The sequence below is a fragment of the Piliocolobus tephrosceles genome, chromosome 2 (assembly GCF_002776525.5).
Source record: "Piliocolobus tephrosceles isolate RC106 chromosome 2, ASM277652v3, whole genome shotgun sequence".
Classification (NCBI taxonomy): Eukaryota; Metazoa; Chordata; class Mammalia; order Primates; family Cercopithecidae; genus Piliocolobus; species Piliocolobus tephrosceles.
In genome coordinates, this window is record NC_045435.1 from 164,596,628 (window position 1) to 164,611,263 (window position 14,636).

General features: G+C 39.4%; 1 protein-coding gene across 2 annotated transcripts in view; it reads right to left on the reverse strand.

The window, feature by feature from the left end:
* The window catches only part of GK5 (glycerol kinase 5), a 66,238-nt gene that overhangs the window by 27,638 nt on the left and 23,964 nt on the right, over nucleotides 1-14,636 (reverse strand). For both annotated transcript variants that reach the window (XM_023215337.1, XM_023215338.1), the window contains exon 5: nucleotides 6,902-7,033. In XM_023215337.1, coding sequence (XP_023071105.1) covers nucleotides 6,902-7,033 — 132 coding nt within the window. The remainder of the gene's footprint in view (nucleotides 1-6,901; nucleotides 7,034-14,636) is intronic.

Below are 14,636 nucleotides of genomic sequence, written 5' to 3' on the forward strand. Positions count from 1 at the left end.
CACCTATTGAAACAATAAGATACTACTACACACCTATTAAAATAGCTAAAATCCAAAGCACTGACAACATCAAATGTTGGCAAGGATATGAAGCAAGAGGAACTCTCCAACTGTTGGCAGGAATGCAAAATGACACAGCTACTTTGGAGGATAGCTTGATAGTTTCTTACAAAACTAAATGCAGTCATACCATATGATCCAACAATCATACACCTATTTACTCAAATGAGTTGAAGATTTATGTCCAAATAAAAACCTGCATACAAAAGTGTATAGCAGTTTTATTCATAATTGCCAAAAGCTGGAAGCAACCAAGATGTTTTTCAATAGGTAACTGGATAGGCCGGGCACAGTGGCTCATGCTTGTAATTCCAGCAATTTGGGAGGCCGAAGCAGGTGGATCACTTAAGGTCGGGAGTTCGTGAGCAGCCTGGCCAACATGATGAAACCCCGTCTCTACTAAAAATACAAAAATCAACTGGGCATGGTGGCGGGCACCTGTAATCTCAGCTACTTGGGAGGCTAAAACAGGAGAATCACTTGAACCTGGGAGGTGGAAGTTGCAGTGAGCCGAGATCATGCCACTTCACTTCGTCTCAAAAAAAAAAAAAAAAAAAAAGTGATTGGATAAACTGTGCCACATTCAGACAATGGAATATTATTAGATGATAAAAGAAATGAGCTATCAAGGCACAAAAATACATGGAGAAACCTTAAATGCATATTGCTAAGTGAAAGAAGCCAGTGTGTAAAGTCTATATGCTGTATGATTCCAACTATATGATATTCTGGAAAATACAAAGCTGTAGAGACAATAAAAATATCAATGTTACCCAGGGTTCAGAAAGAGATGTGAGTAGGTGAAGGATAGGGGATTTTTCAGGGCAGTGAAACTATGGCCTATAATAGTGCTGCAATGGTAGATACATTACATTAATAATAATGTTTCCGTATTGGTTCATTAATTGTAACAAATGTACTACCATAATACAAGATGCCAATAACAGCAGAAACTGTTGGATATGGAAACTACATTTACTGCTAAATGTTTCTGTAAACCTAAAACAACTCTAAAATTAAAGTGTATTAATTTATTAGAAAACAAAGGACTGAGGTACTTCACAAAAGGATATACAAATGGTAAGTATGTGAAAAGATATCAACTTTGTTAGGAAATAGAGTAATGCAAATTAAAGCCACAATGAAATTGAGAAATGTGAGTTTTCCCATACTGTTCCTTTTTCAAGATTCTTTTGCTAATCTGGGTTCCTCAAATTTCTAGGTGAATTTTAGGATCAGCTTGTCTGCTACAAAAAAAAAAAAGAGGAATTTTGGTAGACATTGTGTTGTACCTGTCGATAAATTTGAAGAATACTATAATCTTAACAGTATTAAATATTCCAATCCATGTATATGTCTTTCCATTTATTTAGGCCTTCATTAACTGTATTCAACAATGTTTTGTACTTTTCAAAGTACATATTTTGTAATTAAGCTTATTCATACGTATTTTATTCTTTTTGATGTTTTTGTAAATGAAATTGTTTTCTTTCTTTTTTTGGCAGGGGGAGACAGCATCTTGCTCTGTTGCCCACGCTGGCACACCAGTGCAATGGTGTGATTTCGGCTCACTGCAACCTCTGCCTCCCCAGTTCAAGCGATTCTCCTGCCTCAGCCTCCCGCATAGCTGGGATTACAGGACTCCACCACCAAGCCTGGCTAATTTTTGTATTTTTAGCAGAGACGGGGTTTCACCATGTTGGCCAGGCTGGTCTCGAAATCCTGATCTCAGGTGATCCACCTGCCTCAGCCTCCCAAAGTGCTGGGATTACAGGCGTGAGCCACTGTGTCCAGCCGAAATTGTTTTCTTAATTTCATGTTCTAGTTGTTCATTGCTAGTATATAGAAACACGATTAATTTTTAGCTGTATGCAGCGGGTCACACCTGTATTCCCAGCAGTTTGGAAGGCTGGGGTGGAAAGATTACTTGAGCTCAGGAGTTCAAGAGCAGCTAGGACAAAATAGTGAGACTTTGTTTCTACAAAAATTTTAAAAATTAACTGAGGCCAGGCACGGTGACTCACACCTGTAATCCCAGCACTTTGGGAGGTCGAGGTGGGTGGATCACTTAACATCAGGAGTTCGAGACCAGCCTGGCCAACATGGTGAAACTTCGTCTCTACTAAAAATACAAAAGTTATCTGGGCGTTGTGGTGCACGCCTGTAGTCCCAGCTACTTGGGAGGCTGAGGCAGGAGAATCGCTGGAGCCTGGGAGGCAGAGGTTGCAGTAAGCCAAGATCATGCCACCGCACTCCCAACTGGATGACAGAGTAAGACTCCATCTCAGGAAAAAAAAAAAAACAAAAAACTGGGCATAGTGGTGTGCGCCTGTAGTCCCAGCTACTCAGAAGGCTGAAGTAAGAGGATCTCTTCAGCCTGGAGGTTGAGGCTACAGTGACTGCTACTGTGCCACTGTACTCAAGCCTGGCTGACAGACTGTCTCAAAAAAGATTTTTTTTTTTTTTTGTATATTGATCTTATACCCTTACTACACTCATTTATAATATTAGTGCTAATTTTTTTTGGAAATTCCTTAGGATTTTCAGTATACAAGATCATGTCATCTGCATCATAGAGATAGTTTTACTCCTTCCTTTCCAATCTAGTTGCCTTTTATTACATTGTCTTGCTCAACTGCCCCAGCTTAGAACCTCTCATACAATGTTAATTAGAAGTGGTAAGAGTGGACATCTTTGTCTTATCCCCGAATTTAGGGGAAAAACATTCAGTCTTTGACTATTAAGTATGGTGTCGGCTGTGAGTTTTTCACAGATCAGGCTGAAGCACTTTCCTTCTATTCCTAGTATGTTGAGCATTTTAGCAGGCACTAGATATTGTCAAACACTTTTTTCTACATTTACTGACATGATCTTTTTTTTGTCCTTTATCCTATTAATATGGTGTATATTAATTTTCTATTTTTTTCATTTACCAGTTTTAATAAAAGATCCATATTAATCGATTTTTGAATGCTAAACCAATCCTGTATTCTTGGGATAAATCCCACTTAGTCATGATATATAATCCTTTTTATATGTTGCTGGATTTGACTTGCTAATATTTTGCTGAAGTTTTGTGTGTGTGTGCGGTTTTTTTCCAGAGACAGGATCTTGCTCTGTCATCCAAGCTGGACTGCAGTGGTGGTGTGATCCTAGATCATTGCTGTCTAAAACTCCGGGGTAAGCAATGCTCCCATGCCAGTCTCCCAAGTAGCTGGGACTACAGGTGTGTACTACTATACCCAGCTAATTTTTTAATTTTTAATTTTTTTGGAGAGATGATGTCTTGCTATATTGCCCAGGCAGGTCTTGAACTTCTGGGTTCAAGCAATCCTCTTGCCTTAGACTCCCAAAGTGCTGGGATTACAGGCATGAACCACCACACCCAGCCTTGTTGAGGATTTCTGCATTTGTATTCATAAGGAATATTGGTCTGTCAGTTTATTTTCTCTTGATGTCTTTGATTTGGTTATCAGAGAATAATGGCCTAAAAGAAAGAGCTGGGCGGCTGGGCGCAGTGGCTCAAGCCTGTAATCCTAGCACTTTGGGAGGCCGAGACGGGCGGATCACGAGGTCAGGAGTTTGAGACCATCCTGGCTAACACGGTGAAACCCCGTCTCTACTGAAAAATACAAAAAGCTAGCCGGGCGAGGTGGCTGGAGCCTGTAGTCCCAGCTACTCGGGAGGCTGAGGCAGGAGAATGGCGTAAACCCGGGAGGTGGAGCTTGCAGTGAGCTGAGATCCGACCACTGCACTCCAGCCCGGGCAACAGAGCAAGACTCTGTCTCAAAAAAAAAAAAAAAAGAAAGAAAGAGCTGGGAAGTATCTCTCACTCCAATAATGGAAGTATAATCCACTATTGATGGGGTATTAAAGTCTCCAACTATTACTATTCAATTGTCTATTTTCCCTTTCTATATTTGGAAGAAGTTGTGAAAGGATTGTGTTAATTCTTCTTTAAACTTTTGGTAGAATTTACTAGCAAAGCCATCTGGCTCTGGGCTTTTCTAGGTGAGAATTTATTATTTATTACTTCAATCTCTTTACTTGTTATAGATTTATTCAGATTATTTATTTCTCCTTGAGTTATTTCCAGTAGTTTGTTATTTCTAGGAAATTTTTCATTTTATCTTGGTTATCTAATTTGTTGGCATGCACTTGTTCATGGTATTGCCTATTAATGCTTTTTATTTCTGTGAGGTCAGTATTAATATTCATAATTTCATAATAATTCATAATTTTAGTTATTTGGGTTTTCTCTCTTGTCTTTGTCAGTTTAGCTAATCTTTTCAAAGAAGCAACTTTTGGTTTTATTGATTTTCTTCACTGTTTTTCTATTCTCTATTGCATTAATTTTGCTCTAATTCAATTATTTCTTTCCTTCTGCTTGTTTTGGATTTAGTTTGCTCATCATTTTCCATGTCGTAAGGTAGAATGGTAGATTATTGACTTGATATTTTTCTTCTTTTTAAATATACTCTTCTACATGCAATATAGTCTTACTATAAATTTCCTTCTAAGTACTTTATCTGCATCTAATAAGTTTTGGTATGTTGTATCTTATTTTCATTCATCTCAAAGTATTTCTTAATTTTCTCTTATGATTTCTTCTTGGACCCATTGGTTATTTTTAAGTGTGTTGTTTAATCTTCATGTATTTTAGAACTTCCCAAGTTTTTTCTGTTACTTTTAATTTGAAGCCTTTATGGTCAGACAACAGACTTCGTATGATTTCAATCCCTTTAAATTTACTGAGGCTTGTAGTATGGCCTAGCCTATGATCTATCCTGGAGAAAGTTCCATGGACACTTCAGGAGAATGTATATTCTGTTCTTGGGTAGAGTTTTCTATAAATGTCTGTTAGGTCCTTGTTAATCTTCTGTCTAGTTATTCTATTCATTATTGAAAGTGAGGGCCAAGCACAGTGGCTCTCGCCTGTAATCCCAGCACTTTGGGAGGCCAAGGCAGGTAGATCATGAGGTTAGGAGATCAAGACCCTCCTGGCTAACACGGTGAAACCCCATCTCTACTAAATATAAATTAGCCGGGAGTGGTGGCGGGCTCCTGTAGTCCCAGCTACCTGGGAGGCTGAGGCAGAAGAATGATGTGAACCCGGGCGCTGGAGCTCACAGTGAGCCGAGATCATGCCACTGCACTCCAGCCTGGGTGACAGAGCAAGATTCCATCTCAAAAAAAAAAAAGGAAAAAAAAAAAAAGAAAGCGGGGCACTGAAGTCTCCAACTATCCTGCTTGACTGTCTATTTTTCCCTTCAATTCTGTCCAGTTTTGCTTCATGTAGAGTGGACCTCTGTTATTTAGGTGTTTATAACTGTTATATATTTATGATGAATTGACCATCTTATCATTGTAAAATTCCCTTTTTATCTCTAGTAACATATTTTTGTTTTAAAGTCTATACTGTCTGATGTTAATATAACCACTCCAGTTCCTTATAGTGACTGTTTACATGATATAGTGACTGTTTACATGATATCTTTTCCACTCACTTACTTTTAACCTCTTCATATTTTTTAAATCTAAAGTGTGCCCCTTGTAGACAACATATACTTAGATCTTGTTTTTTTATCCAGTCTAAAATCACACTCAGATATTATTACTTACCAACTAGGATGGCTAAAATATAAAAAACTAATAATGTCAATTACAATCGTAAATGAAATAAAAAGTCCTCTGATCACATACTGATAAAGAGTGTGTAAATTGTTATTATCACTTTGCAAAAGTGTTTTGACATTATCCATTAAAGATAAAGATATATGGCTGGGCGTGGTGACTCATGCTTGTAATCCCAGCACTTTGGGAGGCCGAGGCGGGCGGATCACAAGGTCAGGAGATCAAGACCAGCCTGGCCAACATGGTGAAACCCCATCTCTACTAAAAATACAAAAACTAGCTGGGCATGATGGCGTGCGCCTGTAATCCCAGCTATTCAGGAGGCTGAGGCAGGAGAATCGCTTGAACCTGGGAGGCAGAAGTTACAGTGAGCCGAGATCACACATTGTACTCCAGCCTGGGTGACAGAGTGAGACTCCGTCTCAAAAAAAAAAAAAAAAAAGTGAAGACATATATAAACATTCATGCCCTAAAAATTCCATTCCTATGTATAGACATAGCAATTACATGTACACCAAGAGATGCATTAATCATAACAGCTAAAAACAGGAAATAACCCAAATGTACATGAATAAACTAGACAATAAACTATGGTAAAATCATACATTGAACAGCAAATAGCAATGAAAATATAAGCAAAGTAATTTACACACAACATTGCTATATGTCAAAAACATGATGTTGAGCAAAAGGAATCTGACACAAAAGAATTCCACTGATATAAATCAAAGACATGGCTCACGCCTGTAATCCATATGGTGGCTCACACCTGTAATCCCAGCACTTTGGGATGCTGAGGCAGATGGATCACCTGAGGTCAGGAGTTTGTGACCAGCCTGGCCAACATGGTGAAACCTCGTCTCTACAAAAAATACAAAAAATTAGCTGGGCGTGGTGGCAGGCACCTGTAATCCCAGGTACTCGGGAGGCTGTGGCAGGAGAATCACTTGAACCTGGGAGCCAGAGATTGCAGTGAGCTGAGATCGTACCATTGCACTTCAGCCTGAGCAACAAGAGCAAAACTCTGTCTCAAAAAAAAAAAAAAGCAAAACAAACAAACAAACAAAAACAAGATGCCACATTGTCTCCATTCCAATATGTGGTAGACAATTTTTCCTCAAATAATCAAATTACTATCTTTATTCCTTTAATTTTTTCTTTCCCGGAGTCTTCATATGGTTTACACACACACACAGTATTTTCTTACCTCAATCAGGTTCTGTAAAATCCAGACCAATCTCAAAGAAGTCTGCTGGGTTGTGAAAGTGAACAAACTGGCTGCATAAAGTCGTTTACTTCTAGTGAAAAAGTGAAGCACTCGGCAAGAACTGTGAAATATCTGTATTTTAAAAAACATATTTTAGGAAAATGCATTTAATAGTATTTCAGATTTCCACATCAATTCTATATATATGCAAACAAACCCAGTAACAAGTCATTTAACTACTTATAATAGTGTTTTCTGCACTTAATAAAAAACAGCAATATTATCCTAAATAGGCAGTTTGTATCCTAACATATGAAATGCAACATATCTACTTTGAATTATTTTAGCAAACACCAGATGCTCAGGTACTTATTTTTATAAACTTTTATATTTTCACCTCTCTACCTATTTTTAACTATGATAGTGAAGGGAGAGAATCTAGCAAGGAGGCTATATTTGTTATATATAGTTATTCTATTTAGTAGAATAGCATTAATTCACTACTATTCCAATAGTAATAACATCTATACAAAGTTATTAGCTAATCTTTGATTTTGAAGGCTCATAGTACAAATATTTTCACATTAATCATAATCTTATATCTTAGCTTCAAGCTGTCTCTATGAATCAAAGACCTGAGAACTCTTAATACTAGACAATGAAGGATGAGCTTTTATTGGCTTTTTTTCTTTCCTATTAGAAATTAATTTAGCACTAACACAGACAGAAATTTCCCTATACATTAAGTACTTAAAATCTGGTTGTATGATTTTATTTAATACTACCTATACTTATCTAATGATCAAAGATCAAACATAAGCAAAATCTTTAATTTACAAAAAGCCTTAGGTATACAAAAAACAAGCTTTGAGTTTTAAGGTCTTTAAGACATACTGGGGAAGAAAAAAAAAAAAACCCTATCCTGCCACACACTACAGGGATGTAGACGGACACTTCAACTTATGAAACTGATGTTTTACAAAACACTTACGAAGTATTGCCCATTTCTTGTTGAACTTACCGTCCACTTTTGTTAATCCTACCTCACTCCCCAAAATAAATTTAAAGATTTTAGTTTATTTGTGAAAAATAGTAACAAAAATTTTTTTCTTTCACTTTTAATTGATAACACATTAAGAAAATTTGTACACTCAGTTCTCTTTCTCAGTCTTGTCCTTTTAACTTCCTTCTCATCTTATTCAGTGATCACACCTTCTTCATTTATATATATATATAGATATATAGATATATAAACACACACACACATATATACATATAGTTTTTGGTTTTTTGGTTTTTTGAGACAGAGTCTCACTCTGTTCCCCAGGCTTACAGTTTTTTGCTTAGAGTGCTGGAGTGCAATGGTGCAATCTCAGCGCAATGCAAACTCCGCCTCTGAGGTTCAATCAATTCTCCTCCCTTAGCCTCCCAAGAAGCTGGGATAACAGACGTGGACCACCACGCCTGGCTAATTTTTGTACTTTTAGTAGAGATGGGGTTTCACCATGTTGGCCAGGCTGGTCCTGAACTCCTGAATTCAGGTGATCCACCCACCTCGGCCTCCCAAAATGCCAGGATTACAGGCGTGAACCACCGCGCCCGGTCATTTCTTTATATTTTATATGGCATATAAATTTTTCACATTATTTATTTTTCTGTTTTGTTTTCTTTTGTTTTTTAAATTATACTTTAAGTTCTAGGGTACATGTGCACAACGTGCAGGTTTGCTACATATGTATACATGTGCCATGTTGGTGTGCTGCACCCATTAACACTTCATTTACATTAGGTGTATCTCCTAATGGTATCCCTCCCCCTTGCCCCACCGCACGACAGGCCCTGGTATGTGATGTTCCCCTTCCTGTGTCCAAGTGTTCTCACTGTTCAATTCCCACCTATGAGTGAGAACATGCGGTGTTTGGTTTTCTGTCCTTGCCATAGTTTGCTGAGAATGATGGTTTCCAGCTGCATCCATGTCCCTACAAAGGACATGAACTCATCCTTTTTTATGACTGTATAGTATTCCATGGTGTTTATGTGCCACATTTTGTTAATCCAGTCTGTCACTGACGGACCTTTGGGTTGGTTCCAAGTCTTTGCTATTATGAATAGTGCCACAATAAACACATCTGTGCATGTGTCTTGATAGCAGCATGATTTATAATCCTTTGAGTATATACCCAGTAGTGGGATGGCTGGGTCAAATAGTATTTCTAGTTCTAGATCCTTGAGGAATCGCCACACTGTCTTCCACAATGGTTGAACTAGTTTACAGTCCCACCAACAGTGTAAAAGTGTTCCTGTTTCTCCACATCCTCTCCAGCACCTGCTGTTTCCTGATTTTTTAATGATTGCCATTCTAACTGGTATGAGATGGTATCTCATTGTGGTTTTGATTTGCATTTCTCTGATGGTGAGTGATGATGAGCATTTTTCATGTGTCTGTTGGCTGTATAAATGTCTTTTGAGAAGTGTCTGTTCATATCCTTTGCCCACTTTTTGATGGGGTTGTTTTTTTCTTGCAAATATGTTTGAGTTCTTTGTAAGTTCTGGATATTAGCCCTTTGTCAGATGAGTAGATTGCAAAAATGTTCTCCCATTCTGTAGGCTGCCTATTCACTCTGATGGTAGTTTCTTTTGCTGTGCAGAAGCTCTTTAGTTTAATTAGATCCCATTTGTCAAGTTTGGCTTCTGTGGCCATTGCTTTTGGTATTTTAGACATGAAGCCCTTGCCCATGCCTATGTCCTGAATGGTATTGCCTAGGTTTTCTTCTAGGGTTTTTATGGTTTTAGGTCTAACATTTAAATTTCTAATCCATCTTGAATTAATTTTCGTATAAGGTGTAAGGAAGGGATCCAGTTTCAGCTTTCTACTTATGGCTAGCCAATTTTCCCAGCACCATTTATTAAATAGGGAATCCTTTCCCCATCTCCTGTTTTTGTCAGGTTTGTCAAAGATCAGATAGTTGTAGATGTGTAGTATTATTTCTGAAGGCTCTGTTATGTTCCATTGGTCTATATCTCTGTTTTGGTACCAGTACCATGCTGTTTTGGCCTTGTAGTATAGTTTGAAGTCAGGTAGCATGATGCCTCCAGCTTTGCTCTTTTGGCTTAGGATTGTCTTGGCAATGCGGGTTCTTTTTTAGTTCCATATGAACTTTAAAGTAGTTATTTCCAATTCTGTGAAGAAAGTCATTGGTAGCTTAATGGTGATGGCATTGAACCTATAAATTACTTTGGACAATATGGCCATTTTCACGATACTGATTCTTCCCATCCATGAGCATGGAATGATCTTCTATTTGTTTGTGTCCTCTTTTATTTCGTTGAGCAGTGGTTTGTAGTTCTCCTTGAAGAGGTCCTTCACATCCCTTGTAAGTTGGATTCCTACGTATTTTATTCTCTTTGAAGTAATTATGAATGGGAGTTCACTCATGATTTGGCTCTCTGTTTGTCTATTATTGGTGTATAGGAATGCTTGTGATTTTTGCACATTGATTTTGTATCCTGAGACTTTGCTGAAGTTGCTTATCAGCTTAAGAAGATTTTGGGCTGAGACAATGGGGTTTTCTAAATATATAATCATGTCATTTGCAAACAGGGACAATTTGACTTCCTCTTTTCCTAACTGAATACCCTTTATTTCTTTCTCCTGCCTGAATGCCCTCGCCAGAACGTCCAACGCTATGCTGAATAGGAGTAGTGAGAGAGAGCATCCCTGTCTTGTGCCAGTTTTCAAAGAGAATGCTTCCAGTTTTTGCCCATTCAGTATGATATTGGCTGTGGGCTTGTCATAAATAGCTCTTATTATTTTGAGATACGTTCCATCAACACCGAATTTATTGAGAGCTTTTCACACGAAGGGCTGTTGAATTTTGTCAAAGGCCTTTTCTGCATCTATTCAGATAATCATGTGGTTTTTGTCTTTGGTTCTGTTGATATGATGGATTACATTTACTGATTTGTGTATGCTGAACCAGCCTTGCATCCCAGGGATGAAGCCTACTTGAACATAGAGGATAAGCTTTTTGATGTGCTGCTGGATTCGGTTTGCCAGTATTTTATTGAGGATTTTCGCATCGATGTTCATCAGGAATATTGGTCTAAAATTCTCTTTTTTTTGTTGTGTCTCTGCCAGGCTTTGGTATCAGGATGATGCTGGCCTCATAAAATGAGTTAGGGAGGATTTCCTCTTTTTCTATTGATTGGAATAGTTTCAGAAGGAATGGTACCAGCTCCTCTTTGTATCTCTGGTAGAATTTGGCTGTGAATCCGCCTGGTCCTGTACTTTTTTCGTTGGTAGGCTATTAATTATTGCCTCAATTTCAGAGCCTGTTATTGGTCGATTCAGGGATTCAACTTCTTCCTGGTTCAGTCCTGGGAGAGTGTATGTGTCCAGAAATTTATCCATTTCTTCTAGATTTTCTAGTTTATTTGCACGGAGGTGTTTATAGTATTCTCTGATGGTAGTTTGTATTTCTGTGGGGTCGGTGGTGATATCCCCTTTATCATTTTTTATTGCGTCTATTTGATTCTTTTGATCTTTGATGGTTTAAAGTCTGTTTTATCAGAGACTAGGATTGCAACCTCTGCCTTTTTTTGTCTTCCATTTGCTTGGTAGATCTTCCTCCATTGGTTTATTTTGAGCCTATGTGTGTCTCTGCACATGAGATGGGTCTCCTGAATATAGCACACTGATGGGTCTGGACTCTTTATCCAATTTGCCAATTTGCCAATCTATGTCTTTTAATTGGAGCATTTAGCCCATTTACATTTAAGGTTAATATTGTTATGTGTGAATTTGATCCTGTCATTATGATGTTAGCTGGTTACTTTGCTCATTAGCTGATGCAATTTCTTCCTAGCATGCAGTTTCTTCCTCCTGGTCTTTACATTTTGGCATGTTTTTGCAGTGGCTGGTACCAGCTGTTCCTTTCCATGTTTAGTGCTTCCTTCAGGAGCTCTTGTAGGGCAGGCCTGGTGGTGACAAAATCTCTCAGCATTTGCTTGTCTGTAAAGAATTTTATTTCTCCTTCACGTATGAAACTTAGTTTGGCTGGATATGAAATTCTGGGTTTAAAATTCTTTTCTTTAATAAGAGTGTTGAATAGTGGCCCCCACTCTCTTCTGGCTTGTAGAGTTTCTGCCAAGAGATCCACTGTTAGTCTGATGGGCTTCCCTTGGTGGGTAACCTGATCTTTCTGTCTGGCTGCCCTTAACATTTTTTCCTTCATTTCAGCTTTGGTGAATCTCACAATTATGTGTCTTGGAGTTGCTCTTCTTGAGGAGTATCTTTGTGGCGTTCTCTGTATTTCCTGAATTTGAATGTTGGCCTGCCTTGCTAGGTTGGGGAAGTTCTCCTGGATAATATCCTGAAGAGAGTGTTCCAACTTGGTTCCATTCTCTCCGTCACTTTCAGGTACACCAATCAGATGTAGATTTGGTCTTTTCACATAGCCCCATATTTCTTGGAGGTTTTGTTCATTTCTTTTTACTTTTTTTTCTCTAACCTTCTCGCTTCATTTCATTCATTTGTTCTTCAATCACTGATACCCTTTCTTCCAGTTGATCAAATCGGTTACTGAAGCTTGTGCATTCGTCACGTAGTTCTTGTGCCATGGTTTTCAGCTCCATCAGGTCATTTAAGGACTTCTCTACATCGGTTATTCTAGTTAGCTATTCGTCTAATCTTTTTTCAAGGTTTTTAGCTTCTTTGTGATGGATTCGAACTTCTTCCTTTAGCTCAGAGAAGTTTGATTGTCTGAAGTCTTCTTCCCTCAACTCGTCAAAGTTATTCTCCATCCAGCTTTGTTCCGTTGCTGGCGAGGAGCTGCATTCCTTTGGAGGAGGGGAGGCGCTCTGATTTTTAGAATTTCCAGCTTTTCTGCTCTGTTTTTTCCCCATCTTTGTGGTGCTATCTACCTTTGGTCTTTGATGATGGTGACGTACAGATGGGGTTTTGGTGTGGATGTCCTTTTTGTTTGTTACTTTTCCTTCTAACAGTCAGGACTTCAGCTGCAGGTCTGTTGGAGTTTGCTGGAGGTCCACTCCAGACCCTGTTTGCCTGGGTATCAGCAGCGGAGGCTGCAGAAGAGTGAATATTGCTGAACAGTAAATGCTGCTGCCTGATCATTCCTCTGGAAGCTTCGTCTCAGAGGGGTACCCAGCCATGTAGGTGTCAGTCTGCCCCTACTGGGGGATGCCTCCCAGTTAGGCTACTCGGGGGTCAGGGACCCACTTGAGGAGGCAGTCTGTCCATTCTCAGATCTCAAACTCCGTGCTGGGAGAACCACTACTCTCTTCAAAGCTGTCAGACAGGGACATTTAAATCTGCAGGGGTTTCTGCTGCCTTTTGTTTGGCTATGCCCTGTCCCCAGAGGTGGAGTCTACAGAGGCAGGCAGGCCTCTTTGAGCTGTGGTGGGCTCCACCCAGTTCGAGCTTCCAGGCCTCTTTGTTTACCTACTCAAGCCTCAGCAATGGCGGGTACCCCTCTCCCAGCCTTGCTGCCGCCTTGCAGTTAGATCTCAGACTGCTGTGCTAGCAATGAGGGAGGCTCCGTGGGCGTGGGACCCTCCGAGCCAGGCGCCGGATATAGTCTCCTGGTGTGCCGTTTGCTAAGACCCTTGGAAAAGCGCAGTATTAGGGAGGGAGTGACCTGATTTTCCAGGTGCTGTGTGTCATGGTTTCCCTTGGCTAGGAAAGGGAATTCCCTTACCCATTGTGCTTCCTGGGTGAGGCTATGCCTTGCCCTGCTTCGGCTCTCGCTCGGTGGGCTGCACCCACTGTCCTCCACCCACTGTCTGACACACCCCAGTGAGATGAACCTGGTACCTCAATTGGAAATACAGAAATCAGCCATCTTCTGCATCACTCACCCTGGGACCTGTAGCCTGGAGCTGTTCCTATTCGGCCATCTTGGAACCACCCAACCCAAATTATTTATTAAAACATAAGACTTTTTAAAAGTATTTAAAGTGACCACCCATAAGCCTTCTTCTGATTTGTTATAAGAAATAATTTAAACTGAAATGGGCTATTCCTCTTTATATACACTACACTATTCTCATAAAAAATTAGATTTAGGACACTTCTGAGATCTTCTGTTAAAATGTAGATACCTCGGAATGTGTGGGGAGGTCATACAAAAATATTACAAGCTCCAATACCTGCACTTGCAGACAACATATAAACAATTAGCATCTTCATTCATATATCTAATGAATATTTACTGGGTAACTTCTAGCATACCAAGGACTGTTGCTAGGCCTTATAAAAACAAATTGAACAATATGGGCAGAATTCTTGTTTTTTTAAAATTTACATTCTAGTGAGAAGACAAATAAGCAATCAAGTCAATAAATAAGATGATTTAAGAAGACAGACTGTAAAATGAATCATTATTTAACATGCTACTAAGAAATGCATCCAGGCCGGGCGCGGTGGCTCAAGCCTGTAATCCCAGCACTTTGGGAGGCCAAGACGCGCGCATCATGAGGTCAGGAGATCGAGACCATCCTGGCTAACATGGTGAAACCCCGTCTCTACTAAAAAATACAAAAAACTAGCCAGGCGAGGTGGCGGGCGCCTGTAGTCCCAGCTACTCGAGAGGCTGAGGCAGGAGAATGGCATAAACCCGGGAGGCAAGTGAGCTGAGATCCAGCCATAGCACTCCAGCCCGGGCAACAGAGCGAGACTCCGTCTCACAAAAAAAAAAAAAAAAAAAAAAAAAAAAAA